The sequence below is a fragment of the Euphorbia lathyris genome, chromosome 7 (assembly GCF_963576675.1).
Source record: "Euphorbia lathyris chromosome 7, ddEupLath1.1, whole genome shotgun sequence".
In the NCBI taxonomy this organism is placed as follows: domain Eukaryota; kingdom Viridiplantae; phylum Streptophyta; class Magnoliopsida; order Malpighiales; family Euphorbiaceae; genus Euphorbia; species Euphorbia lathyris.
The window spans coordinates 53071881-53096280 of record NC_088916.1 but is presented as its reverse complement, the minus strand read 5'-3'; the positions used below and the strand labels follow the sequence as shown (position 1 = coordinate 53096280).

Below are 24400 nucleotides of genomic sequence, written 5' to 3'. Positions count from 1 at the left end.
TGGTTGCTACTTTTCACGCTCCTCTTTGCCTTTTCATTTTAAAATGGAGAGTTTTAGGTGTTTGGTTAGTTATCTCTTGTTTGCCTTTTAAATCTGAAAAGCAGTATTAGGTGTTTGGTTAGTGATCTCTTGTTTGCCTTTAACATCTGAAAAGCAGCCTTTTACAAAAGCAAAGAATCTCTGCTTTTTGAAAAATCAGCTTTTTCAAAAAGCAAATGGCAACAGCAAACAGCAAACCGTAACAGTAAACAGCAAACAGAAACAATAAACAGTAGGTAAAACAAACGGGCCTTAAGTTTCCTACAAATTAGGGTGGCTTTACAGTTACCTAATAAATTTATCATATTTAATGCTAGTGGACAAATTTTTGAAATGAGATTGATTTTATTTAATTCAGTATTTGTGGATTTCGCTGTAAATAGCTCATATTTGTATTTATTTGACTAAAAATTATTTGCATTAAATAAAATTAATATTTTGGTTTTTCTCTGATAAATAAAATTCTATTTATATATATATATATATATATATTTTACAAAACGAACAACTTAAATAGAATCAGAATCAATTACATCAAAGAGAAATTAAGATGGAATATCTTTCCACTCCAGACGGCCAGACTAAGAGCCAGCTGCCCGAGCTAACAGGTGGACATCGTGGTTCGCTGATCTACGCACAAACGCAATAGAAATAAACTTAAAGGATTTCATTAGAACCTTACATTCATCAACAATGGAACCGACATAAGATAAAAAAAAGACGAATTCCCCAGGATGGCCTTCACGAGTAGTTGGCAATCTAATTCGAAGACGATGCAGTCCAACAGAAGGTCCTTGCACCAAAACAAGAGCATCCCTGAAGCTAAGCGATTTAGCCATGAGGGCATCCCAATGGCCAATAAGGGACAAAGAAGCAACAACCACGAACCGACTATTAGAGTCCCGAATCACAGTCCTAACTCCTCTGGAGCCTGCCGAATCAAGGCAGGAGGCATCAAAATTACACTTAAACCACCCAACAGGCCGTGGGGATGACGAAGCAGCAGCCATACACCCAGCGGGGTCGAGGGAGCAAGGCAAGGAATGATGTAACTGAGCAGCGTGCCACTCTCACAAGTCTGACACAGCCAAATGGAGGGACACGGCAGGAGGCCTAGGCGAGTTGTGCCAAACCTGCAGATTTCGATTAGTCCATATCCCTCATATAACCACCGGCATAATTGTCATGTCCTCCATTGAAGAGTTCATCAGAAAAGATATAGCCCGGGACCTAAAACCAGAGGCATCAGAGATAGAATTGCCAAGAAAGGAAAGGGACCAAATTTGAACCGTTGTCGGGCACAACACCAAAAAAGCATGAAGAGTATTTTCAGAGTGAATATTGCAGTAGGAACACACAAGGTCAATATTAACAAGTCTATCCCCAACTATTAGAGTTTTTTACTTCGAAAAAGTTGTTAAAAGCATTAGACATACTTCCAAACCTAGCGATGAAAACCAATTATTTGACGGATATGTCTACAAATCTTTCGCTGGCTTTCCTCACTAACTTCTTTTAACAAGTATAGTACATCACATGATCAAGATGTTTGGATGCGAATTTGAACTATATAAAAAAAAGCAAGTTCAAAGACCGAATAACTAATCCTCACGGTCCGTATACATCATCCAAACAACGGCAACTCATCAACCATCAACGAATTATCAAGGTTAGAGAATACCATAATTCACCAAATTATCATAGAAGAAAATATGAGTTCTATGTCGCTCTGTTCCCGAGAAAAATGAGTTTGTACGCACCAGATTTCCTAATTTCGAACCTATCTTCTTTAATTGGCCATTGACCCTTAACTACATTATTCTTCTTGCGACTAGGGCTGTAAATGGCCCAAGCCGCTCATGAGCGATTCGGTGGTCGGTTCGATAAAAGCTCGGCTCGTCTCGACTCGATTTTGTAGATGAGCCGCTCGTGAGCACGATTTATTGGCTCAGTTCGTAAACTAGCCGAGCTTGAGTATGCCAAAACTCAGCCCGAAAGCTCGCGAGCAGGCTCGATTAGAACATTTATGAACAAATTTTACTTTTATAGAAAACTATATAGTTTTGTGTTAGTTCACAAATATCTAAACTTAATATTATTTCATTTGTTATTAGATGAGTCCGTTCACAAACATAATAAATAAGTGATAGACGAACTATTTGTAAGCATCTTGTTTATTTCTTCGCGAACTTTGCTTGTGAGTTTGTTTATGTACACAATTAAAGAGTTATTTGCGAGCAAACTTTACAAATATAATTAACGATTCACTCACAATCAATTCATGGTTAGATAATTTTCTTAATGAACCAAATCCAAAGAGAATTTTAGATTCGAAACAAGCTCGAAGCTCGGCTCAAACTTATTAATTTTATAATGAACCGAGCTTGAGCAGATCAAAGCTTGGCTCGGCTCGATTACAGCCCTACTTGCAACCATGCCAAATCTTATTCTTAATTTATTTTTATGGCAATTGGTGTTACACGAGAAAACTTCATCGGGTATACAGCCACCATTTCAATGGGATTTTGACTATCACCAAAAAAGAGGTTTAAAGTTTCTTCCGATGAGCATGCCCACCATTTTCAAGAAATGGCTTCACAGAAATCCACATTTGTTGAAGAAGATAAAAATAAAAATAATTGGAAGTATAACCTTTGCAAAAGCGAACGATGTGACCAAAGGCAGCCGTTATGCCACATGTCAATTTGTAATTTGTTGAATTGAAAATGTATTCAAATAAAAAAATTTGGGCCTTAATAGACCAAAATTTTAAAAGATCAAATTCAAATTTACCCCTATTGTTTTTAAAAAGTTCAAATTTACCTCTAATGTATAAAATTGTGCAATTTTAATCTTAACGTAAGCAAACAAGAGCAATTTTTTCTTTACATGACACAAATTTTGAACGGACTAATTTCACAGTTATTCAACCGCCACATTGAATCTTCCAAACAAGTTTTTCTTTAGTTTCGTGTATAATTTGACGAATTATTTATAACTGTTTTAATAACATACTAGTAAACAGATTAGACAACTTTTTATGATTAACATGCATACTGAAATATTGACATTTTGATAGATTATAATTGTGTTAGTAACAAAATAAATATTTTAACATAATTGATATTTGAAAAACTAATATCACAATTAAATAATAATGAAGCATCCTGTTTAATTTTTTTTATTAGGTAAGAGTAAAATAAATCTTGTTTGAAAATATTAAGAGTAAAATTATACTATTTCATACGTTATTAATAATAAGAGTGCATTTAAACTTTATTCAAAAATTAAAAGATTAGCAACCTCATAATGCTTTTTGCCATTATTTTTGTTATTGATGTTTAATTTAAGACAAAAGCTATCCTATTTTGTTTGGGATTGCTGAAGACTTTCTTAGTCGTTGGTTGCTTGATCTCAGAGATTTGGGGAGGTTAGCTCCGATTCAGTACACGAGTTTGGAGGTATTTCCTACTCATTTACTTTATACGGATGATATCTTGCTTTTTTGTAAAGCTTCGTATGCTAATTTGGAGGCTATTAGGGATGTTTTTTATATGTATTGTTCTTTATCGGGCCAGATGGTTAAATGGAATAAGTCGGAATTATTTTTGGGTAGCTCGATTGCTTTTCGTCGTGGTACTCGTTTGGCAGCAATCATTGGTATTAGGCTTGGGGAGGTCCCGTTTCATTATCTGGGTGTTCCTCTTTTCTTTGGGGCCCCTCGCAAACACGTTTTGAGAAGTTTGAAGGGTAAGGTTTTGGCTAAATTTACCAAATGGAAGGGTCATTGTCTGTCTATGGCTAGTCGGGTTGCTTTGATTAACTCTGTTATTACTGGTAGTTTCATTCATTCATTTATTGTTTACAAATGGCATGTGGCTCTACTTAGGAGCATGATGAGTTGTATGAGAAATTTTGTTTGGTCTGAATCAATTGACAATCGGAAATTAGTTTCGGTTCCTTGGAAATTGTGTTGTGGTTCGATTGACTCTGGTGGGCTTGGGGTGAAGAATTTGATTTTACTTAATCAGGTTTTGCTTGGTAAGATGACTTGGGGCTTAATTCATGAGAAGTCATTGTGTTTTAATTTATTAAGATCCCGTTTTATTACTAAATCGGGTCGGCATAGGCCGTGGCTTCATAATTCGTCCATTTGAGGTTCAGTTAGAGGGGTATATTCTTTGGTTTTAGATAATTGTTATTGGTGGATTGGGCGGAGATCTGGTCTTAATTTTTGGAATGGTAGATGGATTTGCCCTACTGTGGCTTCCCAATTGGGTTTATCGGCCTTGCAGCAAAGACGTGGCTTGGATATGGTAGATGATTTTTTGATCAATAATACTTGGGTTGGTTTGCCGAATTTGCCGGCAGAGGTGGAAGAAGGTATCAAGCGGGTTTGTAGAAGTTCTGAAATGGAGGATTTTTGTATTTAGGAGCCTGCGACTGGTGGGATTTTGACGGTTAAATTGTTTTATGATTGGTTGCGACCGGCTAGGTTGAAATTGGATTGGTGTTGTTTTCTTTGGCGCCGATTTATTCCCCTGCACATTCATTTATTTGTTGGAGGGCTTTTTTGGGTTATCTCTCTACCCATGAGAATTTGAGGCTGCGGGGTTACTTGATTGTTTCTAGATGTCCGTTGTGTCTTTCTCATGAGGAGACGGCTGATCATATTTTGCTAACATGTGTTTTTTCGCAGGAGGTTTGGCGAGATATTTCTGCTTTGCTTGGGAGGCATCTGCCTTTGGATGGTGATTTCCAAACTCTGATTTTGGAGGCTAGTAAACAAAGGTTTAGTTCACAAATTGCTGAACTTTGGTCTGCAGCAATTGTTAGCACTGTGTGCGCTCTTTGGTTAGCAAGGAACAATCAAATTTTTAATGATGTGAAACCGGTAATTTCTTTGGTTCTTCGGCGTATTTTGAGCGCAATTCGTGAAGCGGCAAATCAAGGTCGTGGTTTTACTTGGAATTCTTCTGTGGAATTACAAACTCTTAGAGAATTGAAAATTGATAGAAGATTTCCTAAGGGACCTCGTATTATTTATGTGGTTTGGCAGCGTCCTCCGGTCTGTTGGACTAAAGTTAATACTGATACTTCTGTTTTGGGTAATCCGGGTGTTGCGGGTTGTGGCGGTATTTACTGTTCCTCAAATGATATGTTCCTTGGTGCTTTTGCATTCCCGTTTGTCGTTTCTTTTGCTTTTTTAGCTGAGTTGAAGGCTACCATTTATGCGATTCATACGACTTTTGACAAAAGTTGACGTCACCTTTGGTTAGAGAGTGACTCGATTTATGTTGTTCAGTTGTTGCGTAATAAGTTGACTACTGTTCCTTGGGTGGTTCGTCAGAGTTGGATTGATTGTTTATCAAAATTAGATTCCATGCAATTTGTCATTTCTCACATTTATTGTGAAAGAAATGCGGTTACTGATTTTCTTACCTTTTTTGGTCGTATGGTTGATAGTTTGCATTGGTGGGATTTAATTCCTGATTTTTATTGCCCGACTTTTTTGCATGATCTTGTGAAGCGTGGTTCTTATCGCTTCGCTTGACATGGTTTTGTTTTGAACTTTTATATTTGGTTCTTTGTAACTTTTCTTTTCTTTTTTAATAATATTGATTCAGGTTTGCTGTGATTTTCAGAGGTGCCAGTATAGCTGAGATGTCTGTTTTTTATACTCTCTCGCTAACCGGACTTCAATAAAAAAAAAAAAAAGCTATTTGATTTTTATAATACAAAATGTAAACAATTCCATTTACACATTCAATTTTGATAACTGCACAAAAGAAGTTCATCATTTGTTCTTATCGTAATTTTGTGATTGGAAATGCAAATTTTTTCTATTGGAGCTGCTGCAAACAAACGGAAATGTAATTTAGCCCTATTAGTCCCACAAAGATTGATGCTTGACAATAGAGTTGTAAATTTCTAACATGACAACATGATTTACAATGACAACTCACTTGACACGATCAATTTGACACAGTTATCGCTTTTGTATCATTTATATTAGATATAATCATGTGGAATATACATCATAAGACACCACAACCCATTTTAACATCCCTACCTACTTAGATATCGTTTCTATAAGTATCAATAGTGTATAATCAAACTAGTTTATCTATGTAACAGAGCGAACAGAAAACTGTTTATGAAGCACTAATTTTTGTGTTAAGTACTTGATTTTTTGAAAAAAACTAAAGCATTCCGCCTGCATAATGTTCCAAAGTTAAACTATGACCATCCAAAAAGCAAATTATGTCAATTAGATGGCCAAATTTTAACTTCCATTTTGTTGGCAAAGATAAGATCAGAAAAATTAGACTAAAATCAGATGATTATTAGGAAGAAAAGCTAACCTAAAGTAATTTTCTTAGAGTCTCTTGTGTTGGCCTCAAAATGAACTTGCAGGGTGGGCGGAGTTAATCTGTTAGCCAACACGACAAATGTAAACATCCAAGACCATGGAGTTGTTCAACTGACCGCGAGGTTCAAAAATGCATACATCAAATTCATGCAAATTGTTTTCACGAACGAATCTCCTCCACCCGCCACCCAGAACTCCTCTGTGCCGACTAGTTTTACTGCACACTATTCTGGCCCTCCATGTATTCTCACTGGTCCGGAGAATAATATCATGATTTTTCCGAAAAGTGAGATGCTTGGTTATCCATACTAAAGGGATTGTCTGAAAGAAGTAACATTTAACACAAATGCAATTAGGCCAACAATCAAAAGACTAACCAAAAGAAAACAAGAAAAAAAATGTGATAAAAGTTGGGGAAACAAATATCTACCATAATAAATTTCTTGTATACATGTGTGGGTTGCATGACTCTAAGAAAGCCCTCGGGGCTTAATATTGCTCGCCCCAACTCTAACACTCTCCGTTTATCTTCCTCTGTAATGGGCTTTCTGCCTGATTGCCTATTATTTGCGTGTCCAATATCTATGCAATGTTGGAAAATAAAAAATCATCAACCAAGAGTTCTTCACATCAAGAAATGCAGACTCCTTTTACTTGATGATAACATTGTAAAACTAGAAAGTTTCAAGGTAACAAGAAGAATTTTGAACGAACTGGCAATAGAAATGGAGAAATGCATGCACATTAAACATGAAACAACAAAAGGATAAGTGGAGATTGTTTGACATTCCCAAAATTGAAAACACTAAATGCAATACCAGGTTTTGTGTCTATCTCCTCCTCAGAAGAAGTAGAGAACTCTTTGTTTGGTGCAGAGTTGGTTGTATTAATGGGTGTAGTGAACTCAGTTTCGCTGCGAACTTTCTGATTAACACTTCTGGAGTTAAGATGTTGCCTTGTTGGTTCATTGTATACAGTCTTTTTTATAGATTCCTTTGGCTGAGACCCTCCAATTCCATCTGAAGGTGAGGTAAATACAGCTCCAGCAGAACTTTCACCGCTGCTGCTTTTTAAATGGGATTGAGTCTCATGTCCACAACGTTTTCTGAAGAAATAAGAAGCCACCTTCTCACACATGCTCTGCCCATTGAACAGTACGACATCTAAGCAAGATTCACCATTGTACTTGAAGATCAATATATCATTCTCTTTAAGAGAATGATCTTTGACAAATTCTCCCCAACCATGATCAAAAAATGAGGCATTTTCCTTTGTTGTTAGGCCTACTTCCCATTCCGAACCAGAAGGACTTTTTAGAATGACAGTATCAGGCAATTTCCTTTTCAAATTTCTAGTAAAGTGTTCAGGGATCGCCTGCAATTCAATGCCCCCATTAGAATCAACAGTCCTCATATGCATATATGATATAGGTCTCAATAAAGAAAAACAAACAGAAATTTTGCTTAGAGAAAAGCAAAATTTTATTCAGCAATTCAACCATTAGAGATCATTTCAATCTGGCGATCCAAATTGCAAACAAAATTATGAGCATGAAATGTGACCTAATCAACATAAAACCAAAATTGAGGTGTCGACTAAGGGGAAAGGCATAAATCCATAAAATCCTGGTACACAAGGCGATGAAACCTTAATACCCAAGTTCCCCTACCCAAAAATCTGAAATTGACGATAGTTAAGTGCTTGTAGTAGTAGAAAAGGAAAACTTACCAGCTGTCGTTCAAATCCGGTGTGCAGGAACAGAGAGAACTGGACACTCTGGAAACGGGTCCAGTATACCTCCTCTTCCCAGCTTCTGCGATCTTCGCATGCTTCGTCTTGCATCTCGATTAATTGAAAAAACAGGTATCTGAAATCAAAATTGAAAGAAACATGAAATCAACTCAGCAGCAAATAGACAAAAGTAATAATAATAATAGAAAAATCCAAAGAAGAAAGACCGACCGAAGAGAAAAACTTCAGTCTACAAGGAAGACTTCATCCAATCAAACTCTTAATCGCATCTCACAACGATAATGAAATCAAAGGGCAAATAATAATGAATTATACTAGTAGACTACTAGTAGTAGTCAGTCTCTTTTTCAGAAATCATAAAAAAGAAAAAGAAAAATTATTGTGAAATCATCATACAAATTTCTAAAACATTGTTCATAACAATTTTAATTATATTATATTTATAGTATATGGGCGTACGCCCAGCAAAGTTGGGCGTGACGCCCAACTTTGCTTTGCGTACGCCCAACGAGGCTGGGCGTAACGCTCAGCCTTGGACTTATGCATACGGAAGCTTGGGCTTAAGCCAAAGCATGGGCGTAGCCCAAGCCTTGGGCCTACGTCCATGGGGATCTGTGTTTATAAAAAGCCAGGATTGCAATGTATGAAGGGGGATTTTTGGAAGAGGATTTTTTGGGAGAGTGGATTTTTTAGACGAAAAATATAACGTTGGATGAAAACTAAACAACGCACTAAAAATATACCGAAACATGTGGAATCAACCGGAATACCGATTTAGAGGTATCAATATGAGGACTAGACTCGTTTACTTATTTACATTCTAGTTTTTACATTTTTTATTATTTGCATTTATTTATTTAATTAACGTTTCACATTTAAATAAAAACCTCGGTTTGGTCCCAATACGAACCGTGTCCCGATTAAAGGGTAGTTCAGGACCAAAACGTTGTAGATCCGTGATTTAAAAATATTTTAAATTAATGTTTTAAAATAAAACGTCGTCTTTGAATTCTCCGTTACAAACCGTGACCCGATTTGGGTAGTTTGGGGATTAATGCGATAGAATATAGTAGATCTAAAGGTTTTAATTAAATCTGAAAAATATAAGGACTGTTTCTGTAATTTTCTCTTTTCTATCACTAAAATCAGTTTAATGTCGGATTTGGAACTTTAAAAACCCCATTTTGACAATTTTTCTTCACTTTTTTTATATTTTTTTTGAATAAAAAAATGGATTAATGAGTCAAATCATCGCAAAATTGTAACAATCAATCAGAAACATAACTCGATAATAAATTAAAAAAAGAAGGGCAAGTGGATAAACGAGAATACTCTGCTAACACATGTGACATCTCATTCGCTTGTCGCCGTATCCATTTGACTGAGTAAGAGTCATTTGATGTTAGAATCGATCGTATTTGAATAATTCTATCCCCAAATTCAGAATCATCAACAGAGCTAGAATTTGATGTATATGACTCTCTTTTACGCACATTCTTTGTGTCGTTTTATGCTTCAAATGGCATGTGGGTAATGTCACACGACGTGTGAATTAGTAAATGTTGGACATGAGCTTATGATTGTATCTGTGGGTCTCTGCTCTGCGAGTCTGCTCCTGCTTCGAACTCAAATACTTGATCCGGAGCTAGTGCCCCTTCCTTTCTTTATTAGGAATTATGGTAAAAGGTTTCCCATCCAGGAATTTACCAAGCAGGAACTGGGGATTAAAAGTACGATCAACTATGGATTTTTTTGAGCCATTTCATCTCGAAATAAAAAACTTTATTGATCCAGAAACTTGTTCAGAAATACTGTAATGAAAGGAAGATAGGAGTTTGTCGCTAGGTATTTGATCAAATAGGATCGTCCAGTTTCTATAGAACTTATCACTAAAATACCCCTAGAGACAATCTGTGTAGCTGTTCCACGCGTCGTTTGAGTAGCTTTGTCTGATTGGCAGTAGCTAGGGGTGTGCATTGATTCGGTTTAAACCACATACCGAACCGAACCGAGTGAATTCGGTTTTTTGGTTCGGTTTTTTAACAATTAGGTTCAACATCGGTTTTAATTTTAAGTGTATTTCGGTATTCGGTTCGGTTCGGTTTGACAGAAAATGTAAAAAAACCGAACCGCACCGAATTACGCATATTTTACATTTTTTATATATATATACACACATATATTTGATTATACAAGTTTAATTTTTTTTATTATTGTTAAGATATGATAACTGGTGATGAACTCTTGATCAGATTCCTTCCCTACGGGGGGCGCCGTTGGGATCGGCGGGGGGAAGCTCCAATGCCAAAGTCAGTATATAGTAATAGGAATAAAATGTAATGGCAAAGTAGGGTTTAGGAGATCGTGAATGTGTACCTCAATAGCTTGGGATGTAAGCTATTTATAGTCGTATAGTTGTAACCCTCGGTAACTAGAAAGTCTCCATTAATACCTCATTAATGGAGGTTACTGATCTTATTCAAGTATGACCATTAGCTCATTAATGGGTTATTAATTGCCTTTATCGGGAGTCGGCTCAGCCGTTCATGGGGAGGATCGAGGCAGGACGGCGGGTCTCCCATAGGTTTGACTATGGATAGCGTGTAGAGGAATCCTTGTGATCCGCCACTTTGGTAGCTTGCTTGATACGCCCTAGCTTTCCCGATCACTTAGATACACGGTCGTTTTGGTTAATATCCCTTTTAGTCCCGTGGATAATATCTTAATGTTATAAAAAGCCCTCCCAAAATAGCGTTAAAGTCCTTTAGGGCTTTTGCACTTCCTGGCGTGCCGTCATGATGCATCGTATTAATTACCGCTCTGTTCCAGACCATCCACCGTGCGATAGGTGTCCTGGACACATCGCTCGAGGTAAGTGGCGACACCTTTTTAGACTCTTTCTTTCTCATTTGCTAATCTTCCTCCGACCTTTGCTTGCATTTTTCCAGAGCTTTTTCCTGTGCCAAGAATCCCTGAAGCTTCCGATTTTCCATGTAAGTTGACCTTTTTGTTCTGTTTTTGTTGTCATTTGGGGTTTTATGAGTTTTTCTTCTGGTTCTACCACTGAACTCTTCGATTTGACTACCTCCTCTGAGCTTTCGTTTAGTTGGACTTCTTCCGAGAACTCAAGTTCTTCTGAGAGCACCCCTAGTTGCGATTTGTCAGAGTTGTGTAATACAGTGAGGGAGCATAGGAATCATTGCCCCAGTTTAATTGAAATTCAGAACCCTTCCGCCACAGTAGCTTTTGTTGCACCGGCGATAGACCTTAGAACTCTTTCTGGAATGGAGGCTTCTCCTTCAACCCCGATTAGAAAAAAGAAACCCCGTGCAGAGATTACTTCATCTCGTATGGGCCCCACAGATCTTGCCGACTTGGCGGATCGTTATCCTTGGATCAAAAATTATGAGAGCGTATTGGCAGCTGCTCATCAGCGACCCGCCTGTCCCCCTAGGGGATATCTTTCTGTATATGAAAGCCACGTTGAGAGGGGATTCTGCCTTCCCCTTCCCCGGATGATGGGGGATATTTTGGAATTTTTTGGGATCACTGTCAGCCAGCTGCATCCGAATGGCTGGTCGGACATAGCTTTAGATTGCTTTCTAACATCAAATCTGGGGGTAACCTGTACTCCCCGGGTCTTCCAATCTCTTCACAAGCCTTCAAAACGTCAAACCGAATCTTTCATCACTTTTGCAAAATTCAAAACTTATTCGCCCTTTAGTGATAAAATGTCAAATGTCCATCTTTGGGATGAAAAGTTTTTCTTTGTCAAAGTGGAAGAGAGCGGATCTTTTGGATTCCCGTTGAACTGAAACTTTAAGCCTCAACATATGGCTGGAGATTTGCGTATACTGACTGATGCGGATGAAAAAGTGGCGAATCTCATGAAGAGCATCAAAACAGACTTATGGACATATGCCGATGCTCTGGAATTCATGATCAATGACGTTCCCCTAGTCCGTAGAGTGGGGACCGAGATTACTTACGTGAAGTTTACTCAACTTGATGAAGGTACCTTTGTTCTTTCCTTGAACTTTGATTATTTTGTTGTTCCCTTGTTAGGGATTTGTCTGAAGCCAGTCGTGCCCTTGTAGAGAGGCGTAAGAAACAGAAGGAGCTGGAGGCCCAGAAGAATGTGCAGGAGGCAAATCCCCGCAAGAGGGACGAAAAACGTCCTTTGGAGGATGCCGTGATCCCCCCGAGTAAGAAAACGAGATCATCTGCTGCCAGTGGAGAGAAATTGATGGTGAATGCTTTGAAAGCCGGGAAGCCTATGATGGACTGGTTGGGCTCCAACCAAGAGCAGGTATGGTCACCTTATCTTTCTTTACTCTCTAGCTATAGATTCTGATCTTTTGCTTTCTACGTGTAGGTGTTGAGCGATTTCCGCAAGTGCACGGTATACGCTTGTAGTAATAAAAGATATCGATCCCACAGGGAACGTTTTTTAACAAAACTTATTTATAATCGGTTGAATTTTACTTTTAAAGGTTTATAATATGGAAAAATCGTTTAATCGGTTTTGGTTTTGAAATTGCTAGAATGAGAATTAGATTAGAGTATGAAAACGTTAGAAAATATTCTGATTTAAGAATGAATTTGCAAAACAGGAGCGTTTAGTACTTTTTAGAAAAGTAAACTAATGTATTCGTTTGCATTAAGCAAAGAAACAACTTTAAACTTTGTAGGAATTATAAAGATGAAATAAATGATGGAACCTCTAATTAATTGGCTTTGAACACGACAAAACCCTTAACCGGGATAAATTGCCCTTAACCAAATTAAAACTCTACCGAGATAGTAATTTGCTTAAGTGTTCAACAAAGTTTCCTTGTAAAGATTTGAATAAAATACGTTTTAATGAAAACACCAGCAGTCACTTTAGTGGATTGGTTACCATAAGTGCTGCATAACGATCTATCGAAAGAACGGACTTTATTAGATGAAATGTAAATTGATACAAGTTTACAGAGAACATGGAGCATTGAATTCTTCGATGGCGTGCAAGTGAATGGGTTGATCAATCCTTTCCTTGGGTTTCGTTAGAGTTTGTCAGGCTCAGGGGCGAATCCTCTACTCAATCTTCTCGCTGTAACTTCGTAATAGGGATACGGTCGGCCTCTACCAAAATGAAAACTAAACTGGAACAATGTCTAAACGTTACTGAATTTGTTATTATTGAATAAACAATGTGTGTACAACATATTGCTTTGAACAGAAATGAACTTCTAATCTCTGAATCACTTGATTCGTAATTTCTGCATAAATTCTACACTAATTCTTTCTTCTATACATATCACATATATATTTCAACTCTCCATCAACTCTTTATTTATAGATGTTGAAGAGTCTTAATTGAAGTGTCGTGTCCGTTGTGAAGGATCGTGTCCGCTGTGGAAGAACGTCTTTATCCACTCGAACAGTCGTGTTTTGTTGAAAATGAAAGTGTGCAAAATGGCTTCCAAATCTCCTGCTCGTACCGAGATTTATCAAATTCACTACCGTGAATGGGGGAGCATCAAGTTGAGCTTCGGACGAAGGGAAGAAGTGGCTGAAGGCGCGTGTCGCGACCGTGAAAGAGGGGGGCCGCGGTCGCGGCACGGAGCTTTTTCTGAATTTCTGCTCTCGTTCGTGTCCTCGACTTAGCGTTATTAATTTTCGTCGTCTTTGACTCCTTTTGTAGGGTTTTTCTTCTATTTTTGAGCTCTTTTCGTTCCTATTTGGATTTTACCAAATATTTATGTACCTTGTATGAAAGAAACATATTCGAGAGTAAAAGCTTTCTAAACAGTTATAAATAGTATAAATTTGTAGCAATATTGATGTAATTATTGATGATATATTAGATATATTTTGGGCTTAACAAATCTCCACACTTAATCTTTTGCTAGTCCCGAGCAAAATTTCGCTGAATTTATTCTCTAACTAATCTCTTTATGAAAATAAAACATATATCTCTGTATTACCTTTTAAATTAGTTAAGCCGAAAAGACTAACTTCGCATGGCAAATGTATACGCAAACATTAAACTAACTGAGTATAATATACGATATATCATTCGTCTTGTATGTGCAATTTTAAATTGAAGTATTCGGGACAATGTATAAGCACGCATGTTATTGAGTCTTTCATCTCAAGGTATTTCAAAGCACAAAATTTCCTTTCCCAAACTTAAAGATATATTAAAATGAATAAGTACTTGTTTTTATTTGCTTGGTTACGCTCGAAATAAGGGTGGTTTCAACCGTAACCTTGTACGTATTTTATTATTACCTTTTTCCTTTTTGTGTTTGCTTAAGAGGTACCGACCATGCCATGGGTGGACGCAATCGTTACTTTAAACTTATACACGCTTGTTTTCATTATTTAAACGTTCCTTCCATACCTCGATTGTGATAAGGGTGGTCGCAACCGTGGCCAAAAGTAAACGGTACTTAATTATTCTTCCCTTTCATACCTCGATTGTGATAAGGTTGGTCTCAATCGTGGCCAAAAGTTAAGAATTCAACTCATTGATTAATTAACATGAATTTTATAAAATTGTAAGTTGGGAAAAAGAAAGATAGCACATTCATCCTATATTGACTTAAAATTCAACATGTATTATGGCTAAAGTTTCCTTAAAAACTTCAATTGGTGTTAATGTAAGACGGAATCAAACCGAGCTAAAATTATTAGTTCAATTTAGTGCCTATAAACCTAATTGAAAATTTAAAATAAGATTTATTGTATCATGAATTGCATGATATACAATAGAGATTGAATAAAGAATCTTTACTTAAAGTATATTTACTCGAGACAATTCTTACTTAAAAATCGTATCGGAGATTTGTGAAATTTTTGAAAAATATTACCCGTATAGAAATATTATTTCTATTGATAATGATAACCTAAAAAAAATAATTATATTAACTTATGAAAATGTTAAGTTATTGTGAAAAATGTTTTGCAATATGTATATGTGTTGCATTTGCATGAATATCATTCGTTGCATTTGTTCGTATTTGTGTAGAAATTGATATATGAATGTCTCCTCCCACACTTAAATTGGACCATGTCCTCATTGGTGCAAAAATAATGGAGAAAACATAAAATACGAAATAAGGCATACGGAACAAAGAGTTAAATTAAGCAAATGAAACATTCAACAGAAAAGTAAAAATTGTACCAAACATAAGAAAATGAAAAGTGTACCAAATTATAACAAAATAAAAACAAAATGAAAGGAAAACAACCTAAGCGTGAGGTGGTGAATCCGGAGGTGTTGGCGACGTCTCCACATTGCGGCATCGGAAAAAGGAAAGCATCCGATGCCGAGTCGATCGATGTTCACGCCTCAAAAGGTTGAGGTTGTCATTCATCACCATATTGTTCTCAACCAAATCATCAATCCTTAAGTTCATTTGACGGTTGTTGGAATTGATTTGGTCCAAAATCCTCCGTAAATCTACCGGATTATCCTCCGCTTGAGGTGCTTGGGGTTGTGCTTGAGCCGGTGGTGCATCCTCCTCTCCTTCCGCATCTCCACCGCCTTCGGTACCTGCAAATTGGGAACTTGAAGCGCCACCACCCATAGTGCCACGAAGGTGGGCTATACGGGAGGCATACGAAATAAAGACGGGGGGACCTTGCGGAAGCAATAAGTGAGCCCGCTCAAGAGCCGAAATGTCCAAAAGCGGAACATACCCATGGTAGGTGGACATGTCATAGTCGGCCAATTCACCCCGTGCTCCCAACACAAGACCGGTGATAAAATTACAAAGAGGGATTTGAATTGTAGTAGCCCTCGAAGCACAGAACAAATTGTCAAACATGATACCAATACTATCAATCCTCAAACCTTTAAGCAAACTATCCAAAACATACAAATCGCGAACTTGGACCTTTGAACTCTCAACACGACCAAACAAGGAGAAACTCAAAAATTTGTGAAAATAGAACACACAATTGTCCTTAATCAACTTGCTTGAAGTGTTTTTTGAATTAAAATAATCTTGATCCGAGAGAGTTTGCAAATAGCATCATTATCAAAATCCTTAGGCTTATCGTAAAAATCCGAAGTAGGGAAGCCAAACATGTTTCCCATTGCTTCATAATCAATGGTGTAAGGGATACCATTATTCCTAAAAGAAATTGAAGGTTTCTTCTTGTTTATGGATAGAGTGACCAAAAATTCCACAACATACTCATTAATACGCGGGAAACGCATACTAACGAACTCTTGCCAACCCAAAGCTTCAATAAAGGCATCAATTCGAGTAGAGAAATTTAATACTCTTACCGAATGGAAGTCTAAGAAGTGCATATCCACAAATTGGCGGTCGGCTTGTGAAAAATGTTTGAAACGAGAGGCTTCTTCCTCTGAATAGATGTCAAAATAAGCTCCACATTGAACCCGAAGGCGATTAGCTTCCGTAACGGCGGGTTTGTTACCAACACGCTTTGTCCTAACCATGGTGATGGTGTTTAGTGTTTTTAGGGTTTTGAGAAGAAGAAGAAGAAGAAAAAAAATGAAGTGGAGAGAAAGACCAAAGCTTTAAGATGAGGTTGGGGTTTGGAAAATGAAGTGATTGAAAATAGGAAATATGATAGAAATTGGAGTGCATAAATTGGGAAGAGGGAAAAGTAGATTTTTGGGGAAGAGGTAGAGTAAGGGATTGGGTAAAAATAGAGGTGATGTGAGGTTTGTGTAAGAGGTAGGTTTATATAGGGATGTAGAGGTAGGTGAATAGGTAGAGTAGGAATAGGAATAGGAATAGGCAAAAATAGGTAGCAAAATCGGAATGGATAGGGCAAGTTTAGCGCGTGTCGCGACCGCGAATGGCAAAGCCGCGGCCGCGGCACGCGAATTTCAGGCAATTCCGCCCTGAAATTATGCCAAAAACTCTGCTCATACCGAGAATTAATAAATTCTCGGTAGAGAATGGGTAAATATGCCTATTAAGGTGCCTTTTGTCATGGTTTGTGCATTTATTTGTTGTGGAATGGTTCCTGAATTTAAAATGAAATGTTCCTGCACTTTAAAAACTTAAATAAATGTCATTAATGCCAAGGAAAACCAAAGGTGTAACCTTAATAAATAAAATTAAAGAGTAATAAAGTGGTTTATAAGGAATTAATGAAACTTAAATGGTTATTTTATGCATATAAGTTAAAAGAACCAAATTAAATGCATTATAAGTGCATATTAATACATATTAAATACATGAATTGATTCGATTAAATCATAACTTAATTCATTGAAAATAAATTGAGTTATAAATAAAATTAAATCTAGATAAACGTGTGGAATCATAATAAAAATAAACGTAGTAGTTCATGTGAATGTTGTGTAATCTTAATTTTGAGTAAGAATATATAGAGATGACCCATATAAAATATGTTAAGTATAGATATTGGATCAAATCAATAAGGTTAATAAAATTAAGAATTGAACTAAATAAGATTTTTATTATATAAACATATGTACAAATAATGAAAAACAAACCAATAGTAAAAAACAAAACAAAATATATATACAAAAAAACAATGAAAAACGTAAACTATTCTATATATTCATCCCTATCTATTGGGATATCTCTGGCCTTAATACGATATATTTGAAACTGCACGAAAGTTTCACGTTCCGATGCAGACAAAAATGTAGGCCCTGCCCGAAAGACACGTTTTACAAGTCTTTCGTGCTCGAGAAATTCATAGTCAATTGTCGGGAAGAATTCCTCATCACTCCAGGGAACATCAATTGTACCCTTGGTACCGAGAATTATCCCACAGATTATATTGTCGAACCCAATCTTCTTATCTTTGGATCGAGAAGCGGCGACAAGACCTTCCATCAGAATTTTGGAAGAATCCACTGCATTGCCCTGGAATATATCTCCAAGAACATACAAATCTGTGTCACGGACCACACTACTGAATATGCGCCCGAACAAACTGTGGCACAGAAATTTGTGTAGATACAGCATGGAGTTGGAGCGAAAAGAGTGATTATAGGCGAGTTTTGAATTGAATCGTCAGAATCCTATGAGCATTCTCCAAATGTCTGAGGATGTCATGTCTCGTCCAGGATGACGTTTAATTGTATCCCTCGGGGGAAAACCAAACCAAGCATGCAACTCAGGATAGCCGAAAGTGAAGATTTCGCCGTCTCGACGAAAACTGAGACGTACTCGTCGTTTATTAGTGAAACGAACGGCACAGAAAAATTCTATAATCCAATCACCTATGATTGGAAAACGCATTTTGGCAAATTTGGTCCACCCTAGGCGTTCCATGTAGCGATGCATGTCATCACTGATTCCAAGTTGGTTGTTAAGGAATTCATCCATATACAACATTCCGGTGAAGAATGTGTAACGGAGATTCCAATAACGCCTACCTTCATCATGGCTGAAGATAGGAAAAAGCGCCCCATATCGCTTGGATAGGGCAGGGCGTTTGTTGATTGAGGCAGCATGGCGCCTTTTTGGGTTGTTTTTGGTAGGCATGGTGCAAAGTGTATGTTACTTTTAGCGAAGTACAGTGTTTGTGAAGAAAAATCAGAGTTCTGACAAGGATGAAAATGAAATGTAACAGAACCTGCATCCTCGATGATTAATTTATAACAGTTTAGGATGGAAAGAGGTGTTGTTTGAACTATGAAAAGGCATAAATTGCACCTTTCGGGAGTGAAGAAACTTAATGTTTCATTCGTCAAGAGGTTCGTTGAAAGGATTGTACCATTTCAGACCTGATAGCGCAAGAAATACGTGTGTCGCGACCGCGAATGGCAAAGCCGCGGCCGCGACACGCTGATTTTCTTGCGAAAATCAGGTATCAAAGCTCATCTCCTGATTCACGGCAGAGAATTTAAAATTCTCGGTATGAACAGAGAAACCTGAGTCAAAAATAGACAAGTCTAAAAAAGGCATTCTCGGCAGAGAATTTCAAATTCTCGATAGAGAATTGCTTAAAACTACAATTTCAGCCTAATTACCTAAAAATTAATTCTAAAACCATAAAATAAAAATATGGACATGCCTAAATCATAATATAAAGTAATCTAATCATAAAAAACATAAAAAGCATGTATTTTGGAAAAATAAAATAAAATAAATAAAATAAAAACATAAAAACATAAAAACAATAAAACAAAATAAACTGAGTAAAATAAACTGAGTATTTTAAACGTCAGATAATCTTGTTACGAACTCAATTCCTAGTTGGGAAATATTTTCGTAATAGATTTTACATCGATTACCATTAACTTTGAATCGAACTCCGGTAGGACCTTCTAGTTCTAAGGAACCATAATCGAAAGTTTTGACGACTAAATACGGTCCTATCCATCTAGACTTAAGTTTTCCTGGAAATAAACGAAGTCGTGAATGAAATAAAAGCACTTTATCCCCAACATTAAAGTGTTTGACTTTAATTTTGGCATCGTGCCATTTCTTCACTTTTTCTTTATAAATCTTTGCATTTTCATAAGATAGATGGCGTAACTCATCTAACTCATTCAAATTGAGCAAACGTTTCTTACCTGCTTGATGTAAATCGAAATTAAGTGCTCTAATAGCCCAATAGGCTTTATGTTCTAATTCGACTGGCAAATGCCATGTCTTACCATATACTAAGCGGTAAGGAGTCATTCCTATTGGTGTTTTAAATGCAGTACGGTATGCCCATAACGCATTATTGAGTTTAGAAGACCAATCTTTTCTTGTGGATGAAACTGTTTTTTCGAGAATCCATTTGAGTTCTCTATTTGATATCTCCGCCTGACCATTTGACTGAGGATGGTATGGCAGTTGATACGCGGTGGCGTACTCCATATTTTTTCATAAGAGTTTCAAAACTCTTGTTTATAAAATGAGTACCTCCATCACTAACGATAATTCTTGGACAACCAAATCTACAAAATATATCGTCAAGAAAATTAATGACAACTTTAGAATCATTCGTCGGGGTTGCAATTGCTTCAACCCACTTTGAAACATAATCAACGGCAACTAATATGTAAGTTTTACCATTAGAAAGGGGAAAGGGTCCCATGAAATCTATTCCCCACATATCGAAGATTTCAACTTCTAATATGGTTGTGAGGGGCATCTCATCTTTTCTTCCTAGATTTTCTGTTCTTTGGCACTTATCACAACGAGTGATAAACGAACGAACGTCCTTAAACATCGTAGGCCAAAAGAAACCGCATTCAAATATTCTAGCAGCAGTTTTGTTAACTCCATTATGTCCTCCATAAGAGCTAGAATGGCATTCTGACATTATGGATTCGTACTCGTTTTCACCAACGCATCTCCTAATTATCCCATCACCACAAGTTTTGAACAGAAAAGGATCCTCCCAAAAATATTGTTTAATATCGAAGAAGAATTTCTTCTTTTGTTGGAAATCTAATCCTTCCGGGACAATATTGGCTGCAAGATAATTAGCAATATCTGCATACCAAGGAGACATGACACTTTTTATTTGATAGAGATGTTCATCAGGGAAATCATCTCGTATACCGACAGTTTCACTTATGGGACCGTTCTCATCTTCAAGTCTCGATAGATGATCGGCGACAAGGTTTTCTACTCCTTTTTTGTCTTTGATTTCTATATCAAATTCTTGCAATAATAAAACCCATCTAATTAGACGTGGTTTTGCATCTTTTTTAGCAAATAAATATCTTAATGCTGCATGATCGGTATAAATAATAACTTTTGAACCTAATAAATATGACCTAAACTTGTCACATGCAAAAACTACGGCTAACATTTCTTTTTCTGTTGTGGTGTAGTTTAATTGTGCACCAGATAGTGTGTGACTTGCATAATAAATGACATGAAGTTTCTTATCTTTCCTTTGACCTAAAACACATCCGACAGCTAAATCACTTGCGTCACACATAATTTCAAATGGTAAATCCCAATCGGGTTTAAAAATAATAGGTGCACTGACTAAAGTAGTTTTCAATGTTTCGAAAGCTTTAACGCATTCTTCATTAAAATCAAAGGTTGAATCTTTCATGAGTAAATTAGTAAGTGGTTTGGAAATTACAGAGAAATTCTTAATAAATCTTCTGTAAAAACCAGCATGTCCTAAGAATGATCTTACTCCCTTAACAGTAGTTGGAGGGGGTAATTTCTCTATTACTGAAGTTTTTGCTCTATCTACTTCTAATCCTTTTTCAGATATTTTGTGACTTAAAACAATTCCTTCGTCAACCATGAAGTGACATTTTTCCCAGTTTAATACCAAATTTGTTTCTTCACACCTAGTCAAAACTTTATCCAAGTTTTCTAGGCACGAATCAAAAGAATCTCCATAAACTGAAAAATCGTCAATAAAAACTTCCATGATATCTTCAATGAAATCATTAAAGATCGCAGTCATACAACGTTGGAATGTTGCAGGTGCGTTACATAAACCAAAGGGCATTCTTCTATATGCAAATGTTCCGTAAGGACATGTGAAGGTTGTTTTATCTTGGTCATCCGGGTAAATGTATATTTGAAAGAATCCGGAGTAAACATCTAGAAAGCAGTAGAAAGCATGACCAGCTATCCTTTCGATCATTTGATCAATGAAAGGAAGAGGAAAATGATCTTTCCTAGTTGCTTTATTTAGATTTCTATAATCTATACAAACCCTCCAACCAGTGGTGGTTCGTGTGGGTATTAATTCACCTTCTTCATTCCTTACAACTGTTATGCCTCCCTTTTTAGGTACACAATGGATTGGACTAACCCATTCACTATCCGAGATAGGGTAGATGATTTCATTGTCCAGAAGTTTAGTAATCTCATTTTTTACTACTTCTTTCATGTTCGGATTTAGGCGTCTTTGCCTATCCGCTTTAGGCGGCTTATCTTCTTCTAAGTGAATTCTATGCATTACAATACTTGGATTAATAACTTTTAAGTCTGAAATTTGCCAACCTATACTTCCTATCCTATTTCTAACAACTTCTTTCAACTTCTCTTCTTGAACTTGTGTCAAGTTGTTAGAGATAATTATAGGTAGAGAATCGCCTTCGCCTAAGAAAGCGTACCTCAAATGTCCTGGTAATTCCTTAAGTTCTAATTCAGGTGGAACTACAATCGAAGGCGGAACTGGTCCATCTTCTCGAATCAAAGGTTCTGGGTCCTTATCTTCTGGTTCCTCACTCATTATAGGTTCTATTATTTCTTCTTTCTGAACAATGTCATTTACACATTCTTCAATTAAATCGAGTTTCATACAAGCGAAATCTTCCATAGGATATTTCATCGCTTGGTTCATATCAAACTCAATTTTATCGTCTCCTATTCGTAAAACTACTTTCCCTTCCGATACATCAACTAGAGCACGTCCCGTGTTCATGAACGGTCTACCAAAGATTAGCGGACAATTTACATCATAAGCAAAATCTAAAATAACGAAATCGGTAGGAAAAATAAATTTGTCAACTTTAACTAAAACATCCTCAATTATACCGTATGGTCTTTTAGTGGTTTGATCTGCTAATTGCAAAACCATATTGGTACGTTTGATGTATTCTTCTAAGCCTAATTTATTAAAAATATATAATGGCATCAAGTTAATGCTTGCTCCTAAATCACAGAGACAACTGGGAAATTCAATATCTCCCAATTTACACGGAATGGTAAAACATCCGGGATCTTTGAGTTTTGTGGGCAAATTACTTGACATAATTGAACTGCAATCTTCAGTTAGTGAAATGGATGAAATTCCTTCCCAACTGATTTTCTTCGAAATTAAATCTTTGAGGAATTTACCATAATTGGGAATTTGTATAATCGCATCCATAAATGTTAAATTAATATGCAAATTCTTAAGTTTGTCTAAAAATGTTAAAAGTTGTTTGTCATAGTCCTTGTTGCGGACTTTGTGTGGAAAAGGTGGTTTGGGTACAAAAGTTTTTGTACTAGAGTCAATCGGTGCATCTTTTTGTTTTAATGTATCTTCTTTGGGTTTTGGTAAATCAGTTCCAGGTAAAGTCGAATTTTCGGGCATTTCCGGACCTGAGTAATTTTTCCCTGAACGAAGAGTGATAGCCTTAACATGCTCTTTCGGATTTTCTTCCGTATGGCTTGGAAGACTTCCCTCTTTGCGGGATGGAATTGATTTAGCGAGTTGTCCAATTTGAATCTCCAAATTATGGATGCTAGATGATTGGTTTTTAATAAGCTGATCGAATTTATTCTCGATCCGTTAAAAACCATCGTCGTGATTACTTATTTTTCCGCTCATAGCATCAATGAATTTGTCGATTTTAGAAGATAAAGTGCTAATCGAATCTCTTGATTGATTTTGATAATTAGTAGTACGATTTTGATTAGTATTAACATTATTGTTGTTGTTATCTCTCCAGTTAAAGTTAGTATGATTTCTCCATCCAGGATTATATGTATTGGAATAAGGATTATTAGTTTGGTTTTGCCCTTGGACAAAATTTACCTGTTCAATTTCACTCATACCTTCGTAATCCACATCTGTTCGGATTGGTTGACCATTAGGATCACACGGTGCCATAAACCTATCAATTTTGTGCGACAAGGCAGAAAATTGGGCTTGCAACATCGCTACCGGATCAAGATTCACTATACCTTTAACTGATGATGTTGTTGAGGATGATGGTTTCGCTGATGGTAGGTGTCCACGTTCCGCGGGCCACATACTGCTGTTGATTGCCATTTCCTCCAAAAGTTCTCTTGCTTGGGCAGATGTTTTCTTCATGAATAACCCTCCAGACATAGCGTCCAATGAACCTCTAGTTGTAGGATTTAGTCCATTATAAAATGTTTGTATTAAAAGTTCAGCGGGCAATTGGTGGTGTGGGCATAAACGTTGAAGTTCTTTAAAACGTTCCCAAGCCTCATAAAGTGTTTCACTATCATTTTGAGAAAAAGATGTTAACTCTTTAATAACTTTTGCAGTTTTTGCTAAAGGGAAAATTTTTGATAAAAATGCTTGGGCTAATTGCTCCCAAGTCTCAATTGATGCGGCTGGCATAGAAGTTAACCATTCTTTGGCTCGATCCTTCAAAGTAAAAGGAAAAAGGCGAAGATTGATCGCTTCCGCAGTCACATTTGGTATTTTAAAAGTGTCACAAATTTCTAAGAAATTTGTCAAATGGGTATTAGGATTTTCGTTAGGTAACCCGTAAAATGTTACATTATTTTGCAACATATTAAGCAACGCAGACTTAATTTCAAATTGATTTGCATTAATCTGGGGTCTAACTAT

General features: G+C 36.7%; 1 protein-coding gene and 1 non-coding gene across 3 annotated transcripts; one reads left to right on the top strand and one right to left on the bottom strand.

Moving 5' to 3' along the window:
• Positions 1-496: 496 nt before the first annotated feature.
• Positions 497-8637, bottom strand: LOC136201090 (B3 domain-containing protein REM16). 2 transcript variants are annotated; one of them, XR_010673678.1, is made up of 6 exons: positions 8375-8637; positions 8141-8279; positions 7231-7786; positions 6843-6994; positions 6405-6733; positions 497-1269 (listed from the first exon to the last, which is right to left on the bottom strand). XR_010673678.1 is itself a non-coding variant. In XM_065991666.1 (5 exons), the coding sequence occupies exons 2-5, from the start codon at positions 8252-8254 to the stop codon at positions 6476-6478; spliced, it is 1080 nt and encodes a 359-aa protein (XP_065847738.1). In that variant the 5' UTR covers positions 8255-8279; positions 8375-8637; the 3' UTR covers positions 6209-6475. The 2 variants fall into 2 exon arrangements, 1 of the variants encoding a protein (XP_065847738.1); XM_065991666.1 differs by lacking the exon at positions 497-1269 and having other exon boundaries at positions 6209-6733.
• Positions 8638-23978: 15341 nt separating this feature from the next.
• LOC136201646 (small nucleolar RNA R71) lies at positions 23979-24085 on the top strand. The gene has a single exon (XR_010673992.1). It is a non-coding gene; the product is annotated as a small nucleolar RNA R71 (small nucleolar RNA).
• Positions 24086-24400: the final 315 nt, after the last annotated feature.

Coding starts and splice junctions, on each gene's coding strand:
- LOC136201090 (XM_065991666.1), bottom strand. CDS start 8,254: ATGCAAGACGAAGCATGCGAAGATCGCAGAAGCTGGGAAGAGGAGGTA. Junction 6,995..7,230: donor GGAGATAGACACAAAACCTG/GTATTGCATTTA, acceptor AACATTGCATAG/ATATTGGACACGCAAATAAT. Junction 6,734..6,842: donor TATACAAGAAATTTATTATG/GTAGATATTTGT, acceptor TACTTCTTTCAG/ACAATCCCTTTAGTATGGAT.